General features: G+C 42.6%; 1 protein-coding gene across 1 annotated transcript in view; it reads right to left on the bottom strand.

Moving 5' to 3' along the window:
• Positions 1–11,082, bottom strand: part of CNN2 (calponin 2) — a 47,367-nt gene extending 36,285 nt beyond the window's left edge. Inside the window, exon 1 of the mRNA XM_032208497.1 lies at positions 10,912–11,082. Coding sequence (XP_032064388.1) covers positions 10,912–10,974 — 63 coding nt within the window. The 5' untranslated portion in view covers positions 10,975–11,082. The remainder of the gene's footprint in view (positions 1–10,911) is intronic.
• Positions 11,083–26,819: the final 15,737 nt, after the last annotated feature.

Raw genomic sequence — 26,819 nt, 5'->3', positions numbered from 1 at the left:
AGCTTTGCCGACTTGCTTGGGGCTCACAGAGCAGGCAACCTTGGAGGCCCCCACCTTCCGTTTTAGGTAAAGCTAAAGGTTTCCCCTATCCAGTTGTGTCCGACTGGGGTGGGGGTGGGGTAGGAGGAGAGAAGATCATCTCCATTTCTTCGCCAAGGGAGCCAACGTTGTCCGAAGACATTTCTGTGGTCATGTGGCCATTAGGACTATAATACAAGGCTCATGGAATGCTGTTATCTTCCCACAGAAGTGTTACCTATTTGCATTCTTTCGAACCGCTAGGAGGGCAAGAACTGAGGCAAGGGCAGGAGCTCAACGCGTCGCACAGCGCTTAAGTCTCCAACCTGGCAGCTTTCCAGCTGACAAGTTCAGCATCTGTAATCGCTGGGCCATCATCACACACACACAAAGACACAAACCGCTATATTATTAATATTATCCTTGTTTTAACTGCCCCCAGCAGAATAGTATTAATGTTTTTTTATATTTAAATTGTACGCTGCCCAGAGTGAATCGGTGAGTGAGCTATATAGCTCGATGACTGGATGGATGGATGGAGGCGGGGGGGGAGGACAGACAGACAGACAGAGAAGCTTTGGGCAAAGACAGAGACATGGGTAGTTTGGGTCACTTTTTGGATGCAAACATCTCCTTTTCTTCTGGGGTTGCCCTGAGCTGTGAGAAGCAGAGATGGCCCAGAAATATTGAAACAAACAACACCAAAGGTGTTAGCTAATTTGTCACTCAGTGCATGGTGCAAACTAAATGATGCAGCACAGCCCTAGCAATCCAGTATGCTTTATTTATGTGTGTAAACGTATTCATTTATACATTTGATGCAGCTGCCCATCTCTCAAAAAAAACAGTGACTCCAGGCGGCGAACAAGAATCGAAACCCAAAATAAATCATGCTATAAATAACAAGCAGAAACAAAAAAAAACTGAACATATTATTAGGCTTAACTGTTAAGTAATAGATGCATTATAGGTGGTTTTATATACTAAAGTTATTTTTTATTTTTCAGCCAGTTTCAATTATGTTTTTCATTATATCCCTTTCATACGGTTTTATCATTTGTAAACTGCCCAGAGTCACTAAGATATTGAGGTGGGCAATGTCTAAATCTGATTTAAATAAATTAACATATACACAAGGTCTAAACATGTTCCACTTCAAGTTGTAGGACTAGAATCACAACAGATCAGCCAATAGAGCTCACTTACTTTCCCAGCCCCAAAGCTTTAGGTAACAAGCAGATTTTAATGCCTCAGGTAAAGGTTCCCCTTGCACATATGTGCTAGTCCTTCCCGACTCTAGGGGGCGGTGCTCATCTCCATTTCAAAGCCGAAGAGCCAACCTGTCCGTAGACGTCTCCGTGGTCATGTGGCTGGAATGACTAAACGCCAAAGGTGCACGGAACGCTGTTACCTTCCAACCCAGAGGTGGGTTGCTCCCAGTTTGGCCTGGTTCGGCCGAACTGGAAGTGGAATTCAAGCCTTGGTCAAGAACCAGCAGTGACCCAGACCTGCCATTTCCCAAACCGGTTCCCTCACTGCCGCTGGCCCACCGCCATTTTGGTTTTTAGTTACTGTGTGTGCGCAGTACACTGTAAATTATTCTGTGCATGTGTGAAGAACAATTTACATTGAACAGCACAAACATGCTGTTGTGAACCAGTAGTAAAACCGGCAGCAACCCATCACTGTTCCCACCAAAGATGGTCCCTATATTTCTACTTGCATTTTTACATGCTTTCGAACTGCTAGTTGGCAGAAGCTGGACAAGTAACGGGAGCTCACTCTATTATGTGGTGGTAGGGATTCGAACCGCCGAACTTTCTGATGGACAAGCTCAGCATCTTAGCCACTGGGCCACTGCATCCCTTTAATGCCTTACAAAAAGTATAAAAGAATTGGGGACATCAGAACTTCGAGGGGATATTATGGGAACCTCAAATTTGATAAACCATAGTCAACTCAGAAGCACTACCTTTCCAGAGACTTTTCCAGATTTGCTAACTAACCAGGATCCATTTAATTGGGGCTGCTGAGAATTGAATCTTGGATTTCAAGAATTCAGAACATGTCCACAATCCCCGGAATGTGGCTCTTTCTCGTTCATCTACAAGGAATTCACTCTTATTGTGTTTTACTGAACTACTGGCGCCATTCTCACCATTTTTAAAGAGACATATCCAATTTACCTTCTGAAAAAATTATCAGCAAAGTTAAAGGGGGGAGGGGGGAAAAGCATTTATACCAGTGTTGCCCATTTTAAGGTGAATGGACCTCAATGCCTAGAATTCTCCAGCCAGCATGGGGAATCTGGGAGTTGAAGTCCACGCATCTTAAAATGATCAAGAAAGGTTCTTACTGATGGAAATTCTAGAAACAGCACTGCCCTATACCAGGGCTCTCCAAACTTGGCAACTTTAAGGCTTGTGGACTTCAACTCCCAGAATTCTCAACCAGCATTGAATTGTGTCTTATGGTCCTATATAATATATATTACTTTAAAAATACAGATAGTCCTCAATTTACAGCCATAATTCAGCCCAAAATTTCTGTTGCTTTAAATGAGACATTAGTTAAGTGAGTTTTGCCCCATTTTACAACCTTTCTTGCCATAGATGTTAAATGAATCGCTGCAGCTGTTCAGTTACCAACATGGTTATTACCATATATTCCGCCATATAAGACAATTGGGCGTATAAGACGAGCCCCTAATTTCAAAATACGAAAGCTGGGCTTTCGTACTTTGAGCTCAGCGCCTTCCTCCTCCAGACCGCCAGCCAGACCTTACTAAGCCATCCCAGCGCTCATCCATCCACATGCCCAGGCAAGGAGTGCCGAGATTAACAATTGAAAAGCCGCCGTCTGCTCTAGTGACGGCGTGACTTTTTCTTTTGTTTTGGTTTTTGGGTATGGCCTTTCTTATATCCGGCGTATAAGACGACCCCCGATTTTTGAAATAATTTTTTGGGGTTAAAAAGTCATCTTATACGCCGGAAAATACGGTAAGTGAATCTGGCTTCCCTTGACTTTGCTTGTCAGAAGGTCGCAAAAGGAGATCACATGACGCCTTGACACCACAATCATAAATATAAGTTAGTTGCCAAGCGTCTGAATTTTGATCATGTGACCATGGGGATGCTGCAACAGTTGTATGAAAAATAGTCAAAAGTCACGATTTTCAGTGCTGTTGTTACTTCGAATGGTCACTAAGCATGCTGTCATAAATCAAGGACTTTCTGTTCTAGAGAACGTCTAGAGAAGGAAGCTCATTTTAAATCTTCATAGCATAACAGCAATCAACCAAATTATATTTCACCTAAGTTTCATTAAGGTTCAGCGGGAAAATGCAGAGATTTTTTGCCTTCAAACTGAAATATGAAAAACTTGGAAATTTGATGATTAAAGTAGATCAAAAGGAGTAGACTCTTTCCTGCCACCCAGTTGGCCCAAAGACAAACACAGAACTAACACCGTTTCTCTGAGTAAGAATCTATTACTTTTGAGTAAGAGACTGTTTAAACTTGGGGAAATGGAATTAAGAAAGAAGACAGGCTGTAGTTGATTAGAACAAATTTTACAGTTAAGTTGGACAGTGGATGCATTCAAGCAAACAATGTTTTAAATTGAATACTGGCGTCAAACAAAGGGCTGCATTGATCGACCAAATTATCTCCTTCCAACTTTTATAATTTTTGTCCTATTCCAGCAAGCTAATCTTTATAGATTTTGAAAGAGTGAAGGCAGAGAGAGCTTCTGCTAAATAAGTATTACTTTTCATCATTAGTTAATAGAATTAGCTGAGGCAAAGATTCCCTTCTTTCTTATCTCATCAAGCAATGAAATGTTATTTCTGCATTACAAGTATGAAGCGGAGCGCATTGGGATTATCTGCCGGGAAGAAGAAATAGGATTATAGGAAACTATATGCAAGTTTCATTCTTCAGTTTCTCTCTTGGGGGAACGAACATTTGAAAGAGAGAGAGAGAGATCTCAACTTCCGAATTGGCATGCTCCTCTCCAAGCAGCTGGCCACTTCTGAAATAAAAATCTTTTTATAATGCATTCAGCGTTTTCTCTCCTTCTCCTAAGCCACAAAAATATCCCTTTCTGAAAGTGCAATTTACATACAGTACTAAATTGTCCAGGTTTTTTCTACAGATTTTGAGCACAGCAAATTTCCATTTTAGGAAAACAAAACCCAAAAGATTTTGGTCTTTTACAGAGATAGAACATACCAAAACATAGACAAGAATAAATAATTTAGTTTATGCTCCATGTTTTGAATTCCAGCTCCCATACAGGTAGAGCTCAATATACAACCATTCATTTAGTAACTCTTTGAAGGTATAATGACACTGAAAAAATGACTTAGGACCATTTAGGACCATTTTTTCACACAAACATTACAGCATTCCCACAGTCACATGATCAAAATTCAGCCTCTTGGCAACTGGCATATATTCAAACAGCGTGGCACGACAAAACTGCGAAGCCCTTATCCGCGGAGACATAAGCACGTCGCTAAAGCCGCAACGTCATCACCGCGCGTCATCACCGCTGCGACAACAGCGCGGCAACAGAAGGGCGCTTAAAAATGGCGCCGCGGCAGAAAGCCGATTTCAATTAAGGTAAGGGTTAGGATTAGGTTTAGGGTTAGGTTTAGGGTTATGTTTAGGGTTAGGTTTAGGGTTAGGTTTAGGGTACTGAGTGCTTGGGAATGCGCGGATTTGCCCTCCGCGATTATGTCATCGCGGTAGGGTCGCGTTTTTCCTTAGCGCTTAGAACGGCGCGAATTAGTCTTCGCGTTTATGTCTCCGTGGATAAGGGCTTCGCAGATTTGTGGTGGAACCTTCAAACAGAGGCAATTTAATTTGGATTCTGGTGTACATTGACTATATGGGCTCCTTCTGACTGTGTAATTCCATATTTTTTGTCCTATTCCAGCAAGCCAATTCATACAGATTCGGAAGAACTCGAGAAGAAGTGCAATGTAAAGGCCAAAGTTATCACAGGGGTGGTAGGAGCCCTTGAGGCTGTCACCCCTAAGTTGGCTCCAATAGATCCCCAAAATGGCATCTGAGCTCTCGGTCCAGAAAATTGCAGTGCTAGGAACAGCTAAGATCTTGCACTGAACCAGTGGTGAAATTCAATTTTTTTACTACCGGTTCTGTGGGTGTGGCTTGGTGGATGTGGCAAGGGAAGGATACTGCAAAATCCCCATTCCCACCTCACTCTGGGGCCAGCCAGAGGTGGTATTTGCCGGTTCTCTGAACTACTCAAAATTTCTGCTACCGGTTCTGCAGAACCTGCTGAATTTCACCCCTGCACTGAACCTTTGGCAGAGGACCCAAAACTCAGGAAGACACACACCGCTAATGTGTGAGTTTTTATATACAGATAGCCCTCGATTTATGTCCATAATTGAGCCCAAAATGTCTGTTGTTAAGTGAATTTTGCCCCATTTCAAGACTTTTCTTGCCATAGTTAAGTGAATATATACAATTGTTCAAATAGTAACACGGTTGTTAAATGAGTCTGGCTTCTTCAATGTCTCTGCTTGTTGGGTCGCAAAAGGTAATCACATGACCCTGGGACGCTGCATAAATATAAGCCAGTTGCCACGCATCTAAATTTTGAGTGCTGTTGTAACTTGGAACGCTCACTAAACGAAAGCTGTATATATTTCCAAGTTATTATGATGGCGTCTCCAGCTCACAACTTCTAGCTTCTCCTATGGTAGAAGTCATTAGCTCTACCTATCTATCTTTAACAGTTCCCCAGTTAACTGTTTAACCAAGTGGAGCACAATACCCATACAAATGAGCCAAGGCACAGAAAAATTAAACCTGCCGGATCTACCTTCCTTTGAGATGTTATCATTTGGATAAAAGGATGGAACTGGGCTGGTAATTGCTCTCTTTCTCTCCTTTGCATCACCTCTCAAGCAGAGCTGAGCTACCGTATTTTTCGGCGTATAAGACGCACCAAGATTTTGAAGAGGCAAAAGTTTTTGCACTCTGCAGACCTCCCGAAAACGGACAGTTTTTCGTGAAAACAGGCCCATTTTTTGTTTAAAAAAAGAGGGCATGCATAACCTTTAGGAGGCTTATAGAGTGCTCCTGGGGGCTGTGGGGGCAAAAACAAGCAAAAAACAGCTCGTTTTTCACTCATTTTTGCCCTCCCCAGCCCCCTGGAGCACTCTGGAAGCCTCCTAAAGGCTATGCACGGCCATTTTTGCAAAGTGGGCGGGGTTTCAGGAGGCCAAAAATGCTATATTCAGTGTATAAGACGCACCCAGATTTTCACCCTCTTTTTTGAGGGAAAAATGTGCATCTTATACTCCGAAAAATACGGTATCTGAATTAAACAAGCTTTTGGATCAGATTCCTGCTTCAGCCTCAGCCAAAATGTCTTTTTACCCAGTTGAAACATTTTTATAATTCGGGCTTTTTCTTTTGCATTCAAGCCTTCTGACAGCTTGAGGGGGAAAGGGGGGAAAGATTAGTGATCCCACAAGGGGATCAAAAATGTGCTCCTTACCCTAGAGGTCAAGCAGAGGAAAACTCCCAACATCTCACAGACCCAAGAAATGTAGTTACAGAATGTTCCCAGGAGTGGCTCCTCCTGGTTTAATGCCAAGAATCAAGCGAAGAAAACAAAGTGGAAGCATCCAGTGGGTGAGAAGGAACAGGAAACAGAGCAAAATGCAGGATTTCAGAACTATGACAGAAGTGAAGTTGAGTCAAATTACAGGAGAACCTTCTCATCTCTTTTCAGAGACTAAGGTCATGCCACACCTTACTAAGATCTTGGCCTACTTATGGTAATTCCTTTTAAGATAGGTGCTATTCACCCGGGGGGTGGGGGGGAAGAGTTGTGCTGAAATTTGATTTGGATTTTTCCCTCCCTCTGAAAAGATAGTTTCTGGTTTTCTACCTTAGGTGCTGAGATAACATATTTTCATTCTCGGTGGCATCTTCCAAACTGTAGATGAGAATCCTTCTTGCTGTCCCATGTTTTCTGTCTTTAGCAGCCTGAAATTTCACTGACCCTTCTCCACATTAAAAAAACAAAAACAAATCACAGTGGAAAGTATTCCTTCTTCTAGGGTTTAATTGAGGCATGAGAAATTGGAAGATGCTGTATGTGCATGGGAAGATAACATAAGCCTACACATCTCTTGCTATCAAATATATAAGTAACTAGCCGATAACCTGACATTGCCCGGGTATTTATTTATAGGGGGGGAAATGTCGGGACCAAATGTAATTTCTAATGTTGGATTTTCCCTTTTACCAGAGGCAACCCTCTTGTGGAGTACTGTGAAGCCGTTACCATGGCAATTCCACTACGCTGCACAGTAGAAGACATTTTATGGCAGTACAATAGAAGGCATTTCAAGGTACAACAGGCTGTATCTTAACAGAACAGTATTTGTTTCCAGAGAGTAAGCCATCTGTGTACCAAATTTGGTTGAAATTGCTCAAGGCGTTCCAGAGTTATGCTGGAACACACACACACACACGCAAAGCCATATAATGAAGATGGTTTGCAAAAAACTCTTCTCCCCATGCTTAATCTCTTTGCTGTAAATCTTTTCTGCTTTGGGTGGAATTGCTTTTTCATCAAACTGAAAAAGGACACCTTGATGGGTCTTCAAAAAACTAAGTAGGACCAGTCCTGTTTAGCACTTGGGACAGGCGACCACTATGAAATCCCAGGCTCATCAGGCTAGACTGGAAAGCTGAAAAAACAACACAGAAGGCAGCAGCGGGGAGCATCGTCCATATTACTGCCAGGAAAACAGCACAGGGATGGTCATGAACGCACTAAGAGTTGACCTTAACTCAAAACTTTCACTGGAAAAAAAAAGGCAGGATTTTTCTGCATAGCCCTAGGAGAGAAAAAATAAGCTGCCTTAGCAGTCTAATAGCCAGTTTTGGATGCTCACTTGCATCCAACCTCATAGAAGAAACTCACCAGAAATTTACTCTACATAAATTGGAGAATACTTTTTAGGTGTTCACCAAATGACTAAAAGTACAGGTAATCTTCAACTTACAACTACGATTTAGCCCCAAACGTCTGTTGCTAAGTGAGGTGGTTGTTAAGTGAGCTGTGCCCCATTTTACAACCTTTCTTGCCACAGTTGTTAAGTTACTAACACGGTTGTTAATTGAATCTGGCTTCCCCATTGACTTTGCTTGTCAGAAGGTTGCAAAAGGTGGATTACATGACATTGGGACACTGCAAACTGTCATAAATACAAGCCAGTTGCCAACCATCATAATTTGATCACGTGACCATGGAGATGTTGCAACAGGTGTAAACCCGGTCATAAGTCGCTTTTTTCAGTGCTGTTGTAACTTCTAACAGTCACTAAACAAACTGTTGTAAGTCAAGAACTACTTGTAGTTCTTGCTCATGCGGTGATAACTTTCATCATTTCAAGATGATGAAACTTATTCCTTTTTGATAATTTACTGTTTCAATGTCCTAGCTAACGATGCTTGGTTAATGGCATTACTTCAATTTGCTTTGCTTTCTTTCTTTCTTTCTTTCTTTCTCAGGGCGCAGCTCTTTCCATCACTTTTCTAAGAAGAAACACGCTCCAAATCTAGCACACAAAAACTATTGAGACTTTGTTATGACCCACCAAGGCTCCTAAGAAAACCGAAACTAATGGTGCTACTTCCAAGTATAATTTGAACCCTCTCAATATTGTGGGTTCCTATTTATCTTTGCAGTTTCCATTTACTGTAAATAAATCTGGCCTTTGCAAAAGCCAGATTAAATATGTTGCCATCAGATGTGCTAATTAGTAAATGTCAAAAGATTTCCATTTCTCAAATATATTGTCCCTCTAATGGTATTGACCTTGAAACTGTGGATCATATTTTATTGCATGTTTTACAAACATTTTTCGCAGAGTATTATCTGGCCTAATTTTAAATTCAAGACCAGGAAAGATATTGCTAAAAAATGTTTTACTCTCAGCTAAAAAAACTAAAATTACAGGGTCAACAGCCACATTTTTAACTACAGGTATAAAAAAACCTTTGCTAATAAATTAACACACTTTAAATGCTTTGTGTAATATCTCTCAATGTATTTTATTTGTTAAACTGTGTAATCTTACATCAAACTTTTGAACAATATATGTACTTTGTTATTTGGCACTTTCAGCTACATAATTATAACTACAATAATAATAATGTGGTTGAACTCACTGAAAATTGTGGCTTTTACACAGATGAAATAATACTGTACCATAAAAATAAGCCAATGAAAGAGAAGGTACTTTGGGGAAGTAATGTGGCTCCAGTACTAGTTTAAACACTGAATTTTGGCAGATCTTAAGCACAGTGAATTCTGTAAAGAAATTATTCTTTTCAATAAGGGCTATCCAAGCCAGATGTGATCAAAACATTTCAGGATGAATAATATGGAAAAATTACAAAACATGGGCATTTTTAGACATCTATGTATCTATCCGTGTGTGTGTGTGTGTGTGTGTGTGTGGTGTCTGTCTGTCTGTCTGTCTGTCTGTCTGTCTATCATCTATCTATCTATCTATCTATCTATCTATCAATCAATCAATCAATCATCTGTCCTTATAGACCCAACCTAGCCAACTACTTTGGGCAGCATGCAAAAATTGATTATGTGACAAGTCGTTTTTGATTCGTAGCTACTTCACAAATTTTCTCCATGGGGCTTGCAAAAAGAAATTAATAGTAAATATCTCAGCAATTTAAAAAGCCTCAAACAAAAACACAATTAATTGCAACAAAATAATAGAAAACAAGAGCAAACATTTGTATCTTTATTAATCCTCTTAGGCATGAGGAAATGATTTTGGAAGGCAGGGACTTCCTGAATGAAAGGAGAGTAGGGGGTCAATCATGGGGTGGGGTGGGGTGAGATAGCATGTTGCATAAGTGGGAAGGTATAAAAAGGGTTGTCTTCCATTCCAAGCTTCCTAGACCTGATGCTGGGAGGCATTTAGAGCAGGTCCTGTTCAGTGTTCAAATTGGATGGGCAGCCTTACGTTGCACAGGTGGTCCTGATGCTGCCAGCCAGGTGACACACTGTGAAAGTCTTTCTAAATGATGGTTTTGGCCTAGAAGCCAATTAAATAAACCAGCATAGCAACAATAATACCAGTATACTGTTTTAGTCACTAGAAAAGCTGAATATAAATAGTTGCGTGATTATCTCCATTCTACCAGCAAAAGAAAACTCAGAATCTCACCTCTTATACCCTTCAATCACAGATTTCTTAAATCACACCCATCCTTCGAAGAATACAAGGTTGCCAACAAGGCTCTCATTCCGGGTTTTTTGGGGCTCCCTACGAATCCCATGAGGTAGTTTGAGAATAAGTCAAGGCTGTCCATCTTGATACCGATTTTGTGGCTAGCCTCGTTTACACTTTCAACTTCGCTTCCACTCCCAACTTCGCTTCACTTTTGATCTCGGCAGAAACCACCCAAGAACTACCGTAAGTTCCAACATTCCGAAATAGAACGTTCCTACGGAACATTTCAACGCTCAAGATTCCAAATGAGAAAGTGGAACGAAACGCGCCTCTTTAGCCCACTATTAACCGTAGCCGACGCCCCCAAAATGTATGCTCAAGCCCCAGCCGGGAATCCCGGGAAGCAAACCCCCTTTTGGGGGCTGAGGCGGCTCAACTCAGAGGCAGCTTCTTAATTCCCCTGAGCCCCCCTATCCCCTTTTAATGGGAAGCGCGCGGCCCCCGCCTTCTCCCAGGGCGCGGCGCCACACCTCCGCCAGAGCGCACGGAGAAGCGCCTCTCCAAAGCCGTCGCCGTGCGCTCAGGGCGCACCTGGCCGGGGGTGGCACCCTCCCTCCCTGCCACCAATTTCTCACCCGATTTCTGACTTCCGCAGACAAGCCGTAGCTGGGACCCTTGTTGAATTGGTTACTGCTCATCCTCTTCCGGAACAGGACGGAATCTCCAACGAAGGCGAGACGCGCTCAAGACCGTCTCAGCGGGCCGCCACTTTCAGCGCCTCCTTCTTCTTACCCGAAGTTTTGGGGCCAACAGAGCGCCGCCTCCCTCTTGCTGATTGGCCAGGAGTTGAAATAGCCTTATAAGGGCACAAAGAGCCGAATTCCTGAAGGATGGGAGTTTCCTGTGTGGGTCTTTTTCCAGAAACCCCAAGTGTCCTGGGCATCCCCCCCCTCTAAATTGAATCCAAGTGGTCAAGGCAGTTCTTGTTCCCCTCCCGTCGGTTTCCCGGGTTGGCTGCTTTTTCAACAGATCCGGCGATTCAACAGGTTTCTTTCGCTAGTTCTAGGCTGCATAAACAGAGGGATAGAATCAAGATCCTGTGAAGTGTTAAATACCACTTTATAATGCCTTGATAAGGCCACACTTGAAATACTGCATTCAGTTTTGGTCGCCATGATGTTAAAAAAGATGTGGAGACTCTAGAAAGAGTGCAGAGAAGAGCAACAAAGATGATTAAGGACTGGAGGTTAAAACATGTGAAGAACGGTTTCAGGAACTGGGTATGTCTAGTTTAATAGAAAGAAGGACTAGGGGAGACATGATGATAGCAGTGTTCCAATATCTCAGGGCTGCCACAAAGAAGAGGGAGTCAATCTATTCTCCAAAGCACCTGAGGGCAGGAAACTAATGAAGGAGAGAAGCAACTTAGAACTGAAGAGAAATTTCCTGACAGTTAGAACAAAATCAATGGGACAACTTGCCTCCAGAAGTTGTGCATGCTCCAACACTGGAAGTTTTTAAGAAGATGTTGGATAATCATTTGTCTGAAATGGTGTAGGGTTTCCTGCCTAAGCAGGGGGTTGGACTAGAAGACCTCCAAGGTCCCTTCCAACTCTGCTATTCTATTCTATTCTACTAAAGCTGTGCTCTAAACATGGAATTTGGGCGCCTCATTCCCCCTTTGCCCCACTAGACTTCCTTGCCCTGCATCCCTATAGCAACTTGACACCAGTTATTGCAAGAGTAACTGAAACAGGCTTTATTTAATCTATCCAATTGACTGGGTTCACCCAACCCCGAGGACCAGAAACTAAGTATAATGGCTCCAACACAGTGCACTAGCTGTATTTGCACAATACGCTGACATTACAGCTAGCATCTTCATTTTAATCTGGTGTGCTGTACACACCCAGCCCTTGGGTCTAGTAGTGCACGGTTCTATGGGTTATGCAAATCCAGAAACTTTAATGTGTTGAATAAACATGATCGTATTATCATTGGTTGCACAACCAGTCAGATGTTTAGGCTGCATCTGGCATTTTTATCCATCTGTGGAGTCTTCCTCAAGGACCTGTGATAAGCAGCTGTTTATGTTAAAAGTTTCATCCTTGCAGGATGTCTGCTCTTCCAAGTAAAGCTGCCTTTTGCAATTGACTGATTGGGATTTTGTCAAGGTTGATGGTGTTCAAGTGGTGCTCCAGGTGTTTTGACATTGCACCAAAGGCGCATATTACTATCTGTGCAATCTTTGCTTTCTTATGCCACAGTAGATAATCTTTTAAGACAATGGAAGAAAGGCGATTCCTCAAGTAATCATGACTGGCTGAGGAATTTTGGGAGTTGAAGTCCACAAGTTTTAAAGTTGCCAAGTTTGGACTCTCCTGCCATAAAGGGCTAATGGTTATGGTTAAGGTTCCCATGCAAACACAGCTACTAAGCCGCAAATATTTTTAAGTATGCGGAACAAAAGGCTGTTTTCTGTATTCAGAATCACTTTCTCTTCTGTTGATGTGCCCATCTTCCAATGTTTGGGCTTTTTTTATTTAATGAATGTATATCACCACAACCATCTCACAAACATAATTCTGGAAGGCTAACATTTAAAACCTTACAAACCAACAAAGAAAGCAATAACCAAGAACAAAACCAACACAATGTGGTATCAACCACCAGAACTCTCATCTAGTATTTGACCAATATGCCTATGAAAACACCCAGGTCCTAAGTGTTTTCTGAAATATTAACAGGCAGGATGGTGTTCCAAAGGCCAGATATTGTGACAGAAACTTCCTGGATCCCGCAAGATGCCTTTTTCTAATTAATGAGACCCACGGCCCAACCCTCCTGCCAGATCTGATGAGACAGGGAGAAGCAACTAGAGAAAGGTAGACCCCAATTAAATCAGTCACACGCCATGTACCACTTTAAGTTAATATTGATTCCCAGTTACTACAAGGGCATGGCCATGCAGTTTTCTTGGTCACAATTACACAGTCACAGTCCTCCTGGATCCACAGCTGACTTTCGACCATCATCTGACGGCTGTGACCAGGGGGGCATTTGCCCAGGTTCGCCTGGTACGCCAGTTGCGACCCTACCTGAATCGGGAGGCCCTCACAACAGTCACTCGGGCCCTTGTGACCTCTAGGCTGGAATACTGCAATGTGCTCTACATGGGGCTGCCCTTGAAGAGCATCCGGCGACTTCAGCTAGTCCAGAACGCGGCCGCGCGAGTGATTGTGGGCGCACCTTGGTTCGCCCACATAACACCTATCCTCCGCGAGCTGCACTGGCTACCTGTTGATCTCCGGGTGCGCTTCAAGGTGCTACTTGTCACTCATAAAGCCCTCCATGGTAGTGGATCTGCGTACTTGAGAGACCGCCTCCTGCCAATTACCTCCCTGCGACCAATTAGATCGCATAGATTAGGCCTCCTCCGAGTACCATCTGCCAGTCAGTGTCGACTGGCAACCACACGGAGGAGAGCCTTTTCAGTAGTAGCTCCGACCCTTTGGAACGATCTCCCCGTGGAGATTCGTACCCTCACCACCGTCCAGACCTTCCACATAGCCCTTAAGACCTGGCTAGCCTGCCAGGCCTGGGGATAAAGACAATCTGTCCCCACCCGAATGATGAATGAATGTTGCTTTTATTTTTATCTTTATGTACTATTTTGTGTCTATTGTTTGTACCCCCCCTTCCCCCATTTTATGTAAGCCGCCCTGAGTCCCCTCAGGGAAAAGGGCGGCCTATAAATGCTAATAAACATAAACATAAACAAACATAAACAAACACAATTACGGAAGTGGTTTGCATTGCTTTCAGGAGTACTTACCTTCCCCACCTCCGCTCATGCGCTCAGCCCTAAATGGGATGTCATAAAGCTGGGGCAAGTGGGCGGGGCTACCCAAGATTTCCACCAGTCCGAACCGGTAGAATAACATCTCTGATTGCTTTCTTTCTAGGGCTGGGAAAAAAAATAGCCCAAACCTGCTTAACCGACTTTCTGCTTAAACCAGGATTCAAACCCAAGGTCTTCTAGTTTATAACTCAGTGCCTTTAACTATGCGTAGTCCTTGACTTATGACCACAATTGAACCCAAACTTTCCATTGCTAAGCAAGGAACTTGTTAAATGAATTTTATGACCTTCTTTGCATAGTTGTTAAACAAACCACTGCGGTTACTAACAGGGTTGTTAAGTGACTTCCCCCACTGATTTTGCTTGTCAAAAGGTCGTAAAAGTTGATCACATGACCCCGGGACACTGCAACCGTCATAAATACATGCCAGTTGCCAAGCTTCTGAATTTGATCACGGGAATGCTTCAATGGTCATAAATAGGAAAAACAGTCATAAGTAACTTTTTTCAGAGCTGTTGTAACTTTGAACAGTTACTAAACAAATGGTTGTAAGTCAAGGACTACCTGTACTACACCAAATAAGCTTGATACTGTAAATATGTACATTATGCTAAAACATAAGCCATAAGTTACAAATCACACTTAATAGATTTCTACAATCTGATAGATCAGAATTAAGTAAATCACATTTTAGTTTAAAACAATGTAGATCTACCAATCAAATAATTAGTATTCTTAATATTAGTAAAGATTAAATAGTAATATTAGTAGAAGTCAGATGAAATACACACATACTGTACACACCCTTTTTAAAAAAATTGTACTATGAACTATTTAATGTAATTGTATTTATATCAGGTCTTGGCTTGGAAACATTGCGCTTATCTCTTTGGGGAAGTGTGCGGCACGCAAAATCCTTAAGGAAACAATATTTTATTTTAAACTTAAATTGTGGTTTTAGGTATTTTACTTTTTTGTGTTTTGTTTTATAATGTGTACCATCCAGAGTCACTGTGTGAGATGGGTGGCTGTACAAATACGATGCATGTATTTATTTATATCCCGCCTTTATTATAAATAAAGCTTGCAAGAAGTGAAAACCTTTGGGAAATTCCTGCAACTTAAAGATAAAAAGATTATCTCTGAAAGAATACACATGTAATTAGATGGTTATGCATTCCTCAAAGCCTGGGTTACAGTATCTTTGTCCTTCCCTGGGAAATCTCCAAGAGCCGATTCCTGGTCTGAGTCATTTTTGCGAGCTCTTTCTTCTTCTTCTGTGTGATTTGCCTGCTTTAGATGCCACAACAGTGACATCATGTGGGTCAGGAATTCAAAGCCTCCTGGCTGATGGGATGAGGTAATGGGGTGCAGCGAGGAGGGGGATGTCTGGTGAGGCTAACATTACCTTCCTACACCACTCACTGCTGCCTGAGGGAAAAGGTTTTTACGCAGTTTCTGAATTCTTAAGAACTGAATGCATTTCCTTACCTTGGTGTTCTGCAAATGTATTGCACAGCCAGGGATGTCTAACTATTCAGGAACAGGATTCAGACATGCTTCCCCACAATTAACCAAGAAAGGTTCCAGATGATGCGTCGCATGCAGGCTGGATTTCAGCAAAGTTCATTTCAACACGTTCAAAGCAGTGTTAGGATTACCTGGACAGAAATCAGGAAGTCAAACGGAATACAGAAGGGTTTGGAGTGCCTCCTGCACAGGTAGATTTCAATTGAACTACATGTTAAAAGAAGGAATGGGGAGAGGAAATGGCAGGTGGCTATGATCAGCGTGTTGGTTTCCCAACGAGTGGTTGTCTTCTGCAAAAAAACAAAGTCAGGAACTTAGGTTTTTGCAAGAAAAGCTAAAATCAATTTATTCCATTAATAGAAAATGAAGGAAAAAGGGAGGGTTGGATCCATTACTAGAAGGTATTGTTGGAAGAAATGTCCTTCTGGGTTCAGTTCCAAGCGGGGGAAAAGACACTGGAAACATGGAGGCTGCTTGGAAAGATGGTTTTAATGGTGGACAGGACCACATGGTTGAGGTCCTGGGGGGAAAGGTGATCACATGCTTCCAGCTGTTGGATGAAGAAGAAAAGAGAGAGAGAAAGGGGACTTGCTGGGTTTTTTATACTCTGTTCGGCCCTACCTCTCTGTTTCCTGTTCCTGTGTAAGAAATGTATTCTGATTGGTTGTCAGATTCCCATGGGGTCATGCAGGGGCAACTCTTTAGGCTGTTTTTTGAGTCCAAGTTTGGTTGAGTTCCCAGATGCCATGTGGTGAGTTTCTGTAGAAAGCTAATCCTATCTTTATTATGTAGAGTAGAGTAGCTCAGGGCCCCTAATGGCCCATTAAGAAAGGTGGGGCTATTAAGAGTGAGTCTGTTTCCTGCCTAAAAACATGTTTCTCCCTTTTCACATCCAGGGAAATATAATATTCTGCCTTTTCAATATTTCCTAGGATATTTCATTCTTCTAGGAGAGGGGTGGGTGCTAACTTCTGACAGTATTAGAACAGGGGTCCCCAAACCCTGGTCCATGGGCTGGCACCAGGCCACGGCATGCCAGAAACTGGGCTACGCAAACAACTGGAGTCCCAACCGCAGGATACAGAAAGCACGTGAAACCACACCCTCTCCAGTCCGCGAAAAAACCTCTCCACAGAACTGGTCCGTGGTGCCCAAAAGGTTGGGGGCCACTGTATTAGGGTATTAACAGATCAGATATAGTTAGTCCTTGACCTATGACCACAACTGAATCCGGAATTTCCATTGCTAAGCAAGACAGTGGTTATGTGAGTTTTTGCTCTTGTTTTACGACCTTTCTTGCCACAGATGTTAAGGGACTCATTGCAATTATTAAGTTAGGAACATGGTTGTTAAGTAAATCTGGCTTCTCCGTTGACTTTTCTAGTCAAAAGACCTTGACTGATAACCATTTGTTTAGCCACTGACTGTTCAAAGCTACAACAGCACTGAAAAAAAAGTGACTTAAGACAGGTCCTTGCACTTAGGATCATCCCAGAATCGTGACCCATCAAAACCGCGGTCCACTAAAGCACGCCCAATTAAAGCGCGTACCTGATGTCATCAGCAGCGCGACAAATAAAATTAAAAATAAATTAAATTAAAATTAAAATAAAATTAAAGCAAGCCGATTCACATAAAGGTAAGGGTTAGGTTTAGGTTTAGGGTTAGGTTAAGGGTTAGGGTTAGGTTTAGGGTTACGTTAAGCGTTAGGGTTAGGTTTAGGGTTAGGTTAAGGGTTAGCGTTAGGTTTAGCGTTAGGTTAAGGGTTAGGTTTAGGGTTAGGTTTAGGGTTAGGTTAAGGGTTAGGCTTAGGGTTAGGTTTAGGGTTAGGTTTCGGGGGGTTAGGTTTAGATTTACGCGTTAATTTTAAGTTTACCGCTCACAGCGTGCTGTTTTCGTCGCGCTGTGATGACGTCACGTACGCGCTTTCGTCGAGCGCGCTTTAGTCTACCGCGGTTTTGTGGTGGAACCCCCAGAATCCCCATGGTCATGTGATCAGAATCCAAGCACTTGGTAACTGGCATGTATCATAAGATGGTAACTGGCATGTATCATAAGATGATTGCAGCATCCCAGGGTCGTGTGATCACCATTTCTGAGCTTCCCAACTAGCTTCCGACAAGCAAAGTCAATGGGGAAACCCGATTTGCTTAACAACTTCATGATTCACTTAATTGCAGTGATTTGCTTACCAACCATGGCAGAAAAGGTTATAATAATTGGTGGAACTCAATTAACAACTGCCCTGCTTGCCAATGGAAACTCAATTGTATTGTAAATTGAAGATTACCTATTAAGACACAGAATTAGACAATTGTAGGTTTTCTTTTTAGCTGGGATAATTGTTAAGTTTTATAATTGTTTTTGTTTGTTCTCTTTCCCTTTTAATGTTTTCTAATAATAGGTCTGATTATTTTTTATCCTTTTTTCCCTCAGGTTTTATTTTTGGTAGCTTATGTAACTTTTTCCTCTTATTTTTCCTCAGTATATAGATTATTATATAACAGTTTAGAGCTTTTCTCCCTTCTAACATCATTATATGGCTTATATAATTTACACACCAAGATATAATGCCTTGTAATAAATATTATAATATTTAAATGACCTCTGCAATTTATTCCAGTCAGGTTGACCAAAGCAGTCTCAATTGTACTGTTTTATTCAGATACAAATCTGTGATATATGTAATATTTGGGTTCTGACCTCATATGGAATATGTTATTCCTAAGTATGGATCCCAATGGACAAGCCCTCTAATGTGTGGTCGAAGATATCAAACTCTCTGTACAGTTGCCTTTCAGATAATATATTGCTATATATTATATCTCTGGAGCTCCATAAATACATTACGCTTGTGGAAAGGAATTTGATTAAACTTTCCATACAGTTTACTATTGTGTTAACTGCTCAAAGCTAAGTTTTTAAAAATGAAATCCAAAACAAAACAAATTCTTAAAAGCAGTTGCAAATTCTCATGGAAAAATGTATTTTAACCATTTCTGAAATCAAGGACAACGAGAGATCAAATTTATCTGTCAAATGAATCGGCATTGGGACTAACATTTTTATTTGTTTGTTTTATTAGATTTCCGACTCCAAAAAGATTCTGAGAAATATGAAAAATTGTGCATCCCCCTCAAGAAATGAACCATTGAAACTAAGGAGTATCTTTCAAAGACCCTCTCTCACAAATCTTAGGGCTGCGTTGATTTAAGATTGGTCTTGCACATTCCTCATACTGTGGTTGTGTTGTGGGCTAGAATTAGAAAATGTTCCTCTACAAAGAAACATGATCCCAGTTAGGATATTTACCTCAACAATCTCCATCTGGCAAATACTTGGAGCTCCTTAGTTGATGCAGAGTGGGAGAGCCATGACAACTGGGCCCAAACCAGAACTGGGCCCAAATTGTAATGTGTGCGCATGTGCGCAGGCCCGACCACTGAAAACATGACCAGCTGGCCAGTGCACATATGTTTTGGGTTTTTGGCACACACTTGTATGCTGGCCAGCTGGTCTTCACATGTACCAGAGCGCTGAAATCCCGAAGAGCAGCTGGCCAGCACACCCATACCTGGTTTTTGGCCATTTTCAGAGCTCTTTTCAGGATGTTTTTGGCCCCAAAAATGGCCTGTGTTTGGCCATTTTTCTGGCTGTTTTCTGGCCGTTTTCCGGTGCTCCAGGACCTGCAAAGACCAGCTTCCGGCATGCCAGAAACTAGAAGAGCAGCAGGCGATGGCACACGTGCCCACAAAGAGGACACTGCATGCCACCTCTGGCATGCATGCCATAGGTTCACCATCACGGCTCCATGGTGCCTATGGAGATTCTCAGTCATCCAAGTCATGGTTGTCCCAAAGGTGCTTTTTTTTTTTTCAAAAGACAACTGGACTTTTTTGGTTATTTCCTTGAAGACGTTTTGCTTATAATCCAAGAAGCTTCTTCAGTGCTGAATGATGGTGATGGGGGAATGGAAGGATTCCATGGTCTGCCCTTGCACCAAGAATAGCTTTGCCTCTCTTCCAGTATATAGCACAGGTAGTTTTCCACTTACGACCACAATTGAGCGCAACGTTTCTGTTGTTAAATGAGTTTTGCCCCATTTTACGACCTTTCTTACCACAGTTATTAAGTGAATCACTGCAGTTGGTAACATGGCTGTTAAGGGAATCTGGTTTCTCCGTTGATCACGCTTGTCAGAAGTTCGCAAAAGTTGATCACAGGACACTGCAACCATCATAAATATGAGTCAGCTGCCGAGGTGGCGCAGTGGTTAGGGTGCAGTACTGCAGGCCACTTTAGCTGACTGTGATCTGCAGTTCAGCGGTTCAAATCTCACCGGCTCAAGGTCGACTCAGCCTTCCATCCTTCCGAGGTGGGTGAAATGAGGACCCGGACTGTGGGGGCAAGTTGCTGACTCAATTTGCTAAAAAAATAATAATTGTAAACCGCTTAGAGAGGGCTGAAAGCCCTATGAAGCGGTATATAAGTCAAATGAATAAATGAATAAATAAATAAACTTCTGAATTTTGATAACGGGGCTGCTACAAAGGTGGAAAGAGTCAAAAAGGATCATAAGTCAATTTTTTCAGTGTTGTCGTAACTTTGAATGGTCACTAAATGTATTGTTGTCGGTCGGGGACTACCTGTATAGGTAGTGCTCGGATTACCATTAAAATTGGGACCAGAATTTCTGTTGTTAAGCAAGGAATTATTAAGTGAATTCTGCCTAATTATGTAACCTTTTTTGCCATGGTTTTTAAGCAAATCACAGCAATTTTTAAATGAATCATATGGTTGTTAAAGAAATCCGGCTTCCTGCATTGACCTTGCTTGTCGGAAGCAATTGTTAAGTGAATCATGCGGTCATTAAGCGAACTTGACTTCCAGGGGTGGGATTGAAAAATGTTAGCAACCGGTTCTCTGCCCGGTTGCTGGGTGGGCGTGGCCATGGTGAGTGTGGCCTACTCAGCCTCCTGCAACACGGCAGGGGGGGGGGTGTTTTTGCCCTCCCCAGGCTCCGGAGGCTTCCTTCGAACCTCCAGGAGGGCAAAAACGCCCTGATCTGGGCTCCGGAAGCCCTCCAAAGGCCGGAAACAAGCCCGTTTTCGGACATCTGATACTTCCGGTACTCCCAGTAGGCCCGTTTGTTGCCCTCTCCAGACTCCAGAGGCTTTCCGAGCCTCCAAGAGGGCGAAAACGGCCTCCCCCATGCTCCAGAGGCCAGAAGCGGCTCCATTTCCAGACTTCCAGGAGGCCCGTTTTTCGCCCTCCCAGAGCCTCTGCATGGGCCCTGCACTTACCTGGCATGATGAACGGACTGCGTGGAGACTCCGGGGAAGGGAGGGGTGGGCAGGGACAGCTGGTCCTTGCAACAACCGGTTCGGCGAACCAGTGCAAGCCGGCTGAATTCCACCCCTGCCAACTTCCCCCACTGACTTTCCTGGTGGGAAGGAAGTTGCGAAGTTCGCATATGGTGATCACATGACCTTGGAATGCTGCGGCCTTCATAAACACATGCCGGTTGAAAGTGCCTGGATTTTAATCACATCATCTTGGGGGGGGACTGTGACAGTGATAAATGGGAGGTCTTCCAGTGTCAGAACTTTGAACGGTCACTAAACAAACAGTTGTAAGTTGAGGACTATCTATAACGTCCAGATGGGTCAAAAGAGAAAATCATGGTAAGGGAAGAATGGGGGTGAGGCTGCCTTTCCCACTGATGTCCTGGAAGGAATTTTATCGTAGCAGAAAAGTTGTCATTTTTGTTGCTGTCTCCAAATGTGCTTCAATCTGTTTTGTTTTGATGTGATGTGATGTGATGTGATGTGCCCTGACGTGTCTTTAGCTGGTAGTTAAGCTATTGTCCCACCTGCTTTTATTATCCTCGGTTCCTCATTAAACTCGGGTGCTGAACTGGCTGAGAAAAGAGGATTAGAAGTGATGGTGTCTATCACATGGCCCCTTCAGCTTAGCTAAGACTTGTACCATTGCATTAACTTACAACATAGGAAATGTTCCAAGTACTTTCAGGAAACCATTAGGACATGCTTTGTTTACCCGCCACTGGTTATAGTTACACACTGTACTAAATTATTATCTATGACTTGGTAACAAGAGTTGTTAGGCTCACACAATCCCCAAAGTGTTATGGGAAAAATTGGTGCATAATAATCGGAATAAAATCAGTCATCAAATTAAACTCATCATATTGTGGTTCACACACTGGATGAATCTAGTGATTCATGAGCAAAATTATTTTGGCTTGTTTGGTCAATTTCTGGTGTGTTTCCTCCATCTCTTTTGCAAGTACATTAGATAATGGCAGTCCTTTATCTGAACTCCTGTTAACTTGAAGGACACACCCATCTAGTCGTCTTAGAGACAATATAGAAGTGGTTGGCCTTTAGGATATTTTCCCAACTTCAAGTGTTACCTGCAGCTCTGGAATTTCCTGGCAGTCTTGAAGGGCAATTTACGGTAAATATCCAAGAATTCCTTTTCCAACTGCACAGATTATTAGACTACAACTCCCATCATCCTCTAGTTAATGTGACCAAAGAGGAACTCTGGCTGAGATGGGAACTGTAGAGTGAATTGGGTTAGGAAATGGCCTTTTAAGTAATAGAACTCTGAATGGAGGTATGAGGAGACATAACATTGGCAGAGAGATTGTCTGTTTGGCAAATATTGGTATAAATGTTTCCTGTCAATTTTGTTGTTGTTAGTCGTGAAGTTGTGTCCGACCCATTGCAACCCCATGGACGACATTCCTCCAGACATCTACTATCCCCTGGCTGGAGTCCATTTAAGCTCATGCCGACTGCTTCAATGACTCCATCCAGCCACCTCGTTCTCTGTTGTCCCATTCTTCTTTTACCCTCAATCTTTCCCAGCATTAGGCTCTTCTCCAGTGAGTCCTTCCTTCCCATTAGGTGGCCAAAGTATTTGAGTTCCATCTTCAGGATCTGGCCTTCTAAAGAGCAGTCAGGGTTGATCTCCTCTAGGACTGACCTGTTTGATCTCCTTGCAATCCAAGGGACTCGCAGAAGTCTTCTCCAGCACCAGAGTTCAGAGGCCTCCATTCTTTGGTGCTCAGCCTTTCGTATGATCCAACTTTCAGAGCCATACATTGCAACTGGGAAAACCACAGCCTGCACTTTTGTTGGCAGGGTGATGTCTCTGCTTTTTAGTGCTCTATATAGATTTGCCATAGCTTTCCTCCCCAGGAGCAAGCGTCTTTTAATTTCTTGGCTGCAGTCCCCATCTACTGTGATCTTGGAGCCCAGAAAAATAAAATCTGTCACTACCTCCATTTCTTCCCCATCTATCTGCCAGGAATTGAGAAGGCTGGATGTCATGATCTTAGTTTTCTTAATGCTGAATTTCAAGCCAACTTTTGCACACTCCTTCTTCACCCGCCTCAAGAGGCTCTTTAGTTCCTGTCAATAGAGGGTAGCAAAGATCTAATTTACCTCCTTTTGGTTGATTTGCAGACAGAAGAGAAAAGATAGTCAAAAATTACGCTCTAATCTCATTTTAGTTAAAAGAACTATATTTGTGTTTCAATGTGAAGGTAGAGGGAAATAAAACTAATTCTAATAATAATAATAATAATAATAATAATAATAATAATAATAATAATATGTATGGTCAAATTCAGAAAAATGGGCTACATTGTTGATCCAATAAGCCACAATTAACTAGGTTCACACAAGACAGTAAACCATAAACCACACTTTGCCATCTAGAGTGGCTGGTTTCACATAATATGCTGAGGCAAAACCAAAGAAACCATGTTGTGTCTAGTTGGGGCTATATGCACCAGATCTAAATGATGATTACTTATTTTGAGTCAAGGCTATATGACAAACTCTGTTTTCCAGTAAAAGCCAGACTGTATTTGAAGTTCCTGGGAGACACTGTTTTTCCTAACATCACTTTACTACAAGAGTAGCAACTTTAAAGCTTGTGGACTTCCCAGAATTCCCCAGCCTGGGTGAGGCATTCTGGGATTTAAAGTCACAAGTCTTAAAGCTGCTAAGTTTGGACATCTCTGCTTTAGTAGGAATGCAAGAGAATATCTTCTTGGCAGTTTCTCCTAACATTTTCTCCTAAAAAAAGGCCTTTCTTTATAGTCAGTTAGCACATATTCCACTTGTCCTTGAATCAGTCAGAAAACGATAGTGGTTTAAAAATGTTGGCGTGCTCCCTGCCAATCTTACTCAGATTCTATGTTCTGACTTAGCTGCTGGGTGTAATGTTCTGGTTTCAGAGGCCAGGGTAGGGTGGAGTTCATTTTAGGGGTTAAAAATTAAAGGTAGGGGTCACAATTGTGCAATCAGTCATAATACAATGCATCCAGTATAGCAATAGCAGTTAGACTTATATACCGCTTCATAGGGCTTTCAGCCCTCTCTAAGCGGTTTACAGAGTCAGCATATTGCCCCCAACAACAATCCGGGTCCTCATTTCACCCACCTCGGAAGGATGGAAGGCTGAGTCAACCTTGAGCCGGTGAGATTTGAACCGCTGAACTGCAGATAACAGTCAGCTGAAGTGGCCTGCAGTACTGCACCCTAACCACTGCGCCACCTCGGCTCTATATGGTATACCAGTATGGTATGGTATGCTTGAACAGGGGTTAGACTAGAAGACCTCCAAGGTCCCTTCCAACTATATTCTGTATTCTGACAGTTGTGACTCCATCTTCATGTTTTTAACTCTACCAGTGATGGCTTTTTGGTCCTCGCGTGCCTAAATCGTGCACACGAGTGCAACACCCACACCCACAATGCAATGTGTCCTGCCCCCTGCGCATGCACACATGAACCCGTGCAAATGGATGCAACTTCCACCCATCCCCGTGTATGTGCGCACTCCTGCACACACACACACCTCCCACATGCGTGTGCACACCCATGCCCCATTTTGGGCCTAGCAGGCCTCCCTGAAGCCTCCTGAAACCATACCCCCGCGTTTCCCCTGCCTCTGCGCATGTGCATGTGACCCTTCCCCCGCTCCCTCCCATGCATGCATGTACGTCTCCCACATGCGTGGCATAGACCTGAAAACCAGCTGGCCGGTGGGAGGCGCATGCGCGATGGAGCTGTGCTGAGCAATGGCTCACATGCCCGCAGAGAGGGCATGTGTGCCAGGTTCACCATCACAACTCTATACCCTCTGTGAATGCCAGGTGGGCAGTGCATGTTAACCAAAGCCATTGGCTAAACCCTGGAATTTCACTTTGTCAATATTACCAGTTAGTGAGAAATTCTCTTCCAATCTGTGGCTGGCAAACGGCAGGGGTGGGTTCCTGCCAGTTCTAACTTCTTCTGTAGAAGAGATTCCACAAATCTATAGTGCCATTTAGAACTAATTCCAGCTCCCTCCCCCCGCCCATCCACCCATCATCAAGATGAAGAGCGAGAGGAGGAATTCTGGGAGTTGAAGTCCACAAGTCTTAAAGCTGTCAAGTTTGAACACCCCTGGGTTGTTTTTTAAAAGCTTAGAGGTGCAGGGGTCTTGTAACTTGACAGCTTTAAGATTTGCGTGCTTCAAATGCCAGAGTTTTTGAGCCAACATTTTGGTTGCTAAGCAAAAGTGTTGTTAAGTGAGTTTCACCACATTTTACAAGTTGGCCACTCCCACCTAGTCACATGGCTGGCAAACCACTCCCACCTGGTCACATGGCTGGCAAGCCACTCCCACCCAGTAACATGGACAGAAAACCACTCCCACAAAGCAGGCCACACCTACAGAAGAGGTTCTAAAAAAAATTGAAACCCACCACTGGCATACGGGCTTCATAAATAAGCTAGATAGAAAGATGGCTCTGCTCTGTCCCCTGCTAGAAACAAAATGGGGCCAGAGAAAAGTGCCTGGAACCAGATCTAAATGACTCATAGATGACATGGTTATCCTGTCACCATGAGTCACCTGTCTGTGGAGAGGCTGTCTGCTGTCATCTTAAGAAAAAAGTGCTACTTTAAAACTTTTAACAGAAAAGAACCATTTAAGTTTCTTTCAATCACGGGTGGAGGACAAGATGAAGACCTAGTGGTTAGAAACCAGAAGATTGTGAGTTCTAGTCCTGCCTTAGGCATGAAAGTTGACTGGGTGATTTTGGGCCAATCCCCCAGGAGACTGAGAGTTCTAGTCCCGCCTTAGGCATGAAAGATGATTGGATGAATGGGCCAGTCACTCTCCTTGGACCAACTGACCTCACAGGGTTGTTGTTGTGGGGAAAATAGGAGCAGCAAAGAGCTCAGTCTTACGTATGTTAGCTACATGGAGTTATCTATAAAAATAATAAAGGTAGGAAAACAAACAGAGACATGGAAGAATAGAGAGGCTGCCTGAGTGCATATTATTTACCATGGTTAAATGCAGTGGGGAAAGTACACTTAAACTGTGAATTCCCTACCCTCTCCTCTCAACAGCTGTATTCTTGTTTTTACATTAGCAAAGACTGTTTGTTTGTTTGTTACATTTAAAGGTTGCACAACTCCAAATTTAATTTGTTTAATTTCAGAGTTTTCCTGGAGCAAGCATTTTATTTTTTAATTAGTTATGTGTATTTAGATCCTTGCTTTCTTGCTCAAGTTTGCATTGCTTGGTTTGGAATGGATGGGTTTTTCATTAATTGGCTTTTATGATTAACAATCCAGTTACATTTCTGCATTATCCATTTATCTCATGAATAGAATTAGATTGGCTTCCCTACCTATCATTTGTTTTGGAAAATTGAGATTATGTTGGTGTGTGTGTGTGTGTATCGATAAAATAAAATATAAAGTACCTTCCCTGAGTTATAAAGCTGTTGTCGGAATACGTCTCTTTCATTCTGATTAAGTTTCTTTCATTCTGATTAATATGCTCAGTCAGACATGACAGAAGTCTGCTAAACAATGAGCACATTAGAAGTTTCTCTCTGCCTTACAACTTTGAAACACATGTCTACACAATCCCACTTGTAGCCTTTTGACTGACAATTATGTTTGTCTTTCAATTTAAAAATTAGCATCAAGAATTACTGGCCACAAGATGTGCCCAAATAATAGGACCGGTGAGAAATAAAAATGTACTCCTAAAACATTCAGATGGTTTTGCACATTAAAGAGAAAAAAAAGGGGGTGGAATAACAGCAAA

Source organism: Thamnophis elegans, chromosome 1 (assembly GCF_009769535.1).
Source record: "Thamnophis elegans isolate rThaEle1 chromosome 1, rThaEle1.pri, whole genome shotgun sequence".
Classification (NCBI taxonomy): domain Eukaryota; kingdom Metazoa; phylum Chordata; class Lepidosauria; order Squamata; family Colubridae; genus Thamnophis; species Thamnophis elegans.
This window is presented reverse-complemented; position numbering and strand designations above follow the sequence as displayed.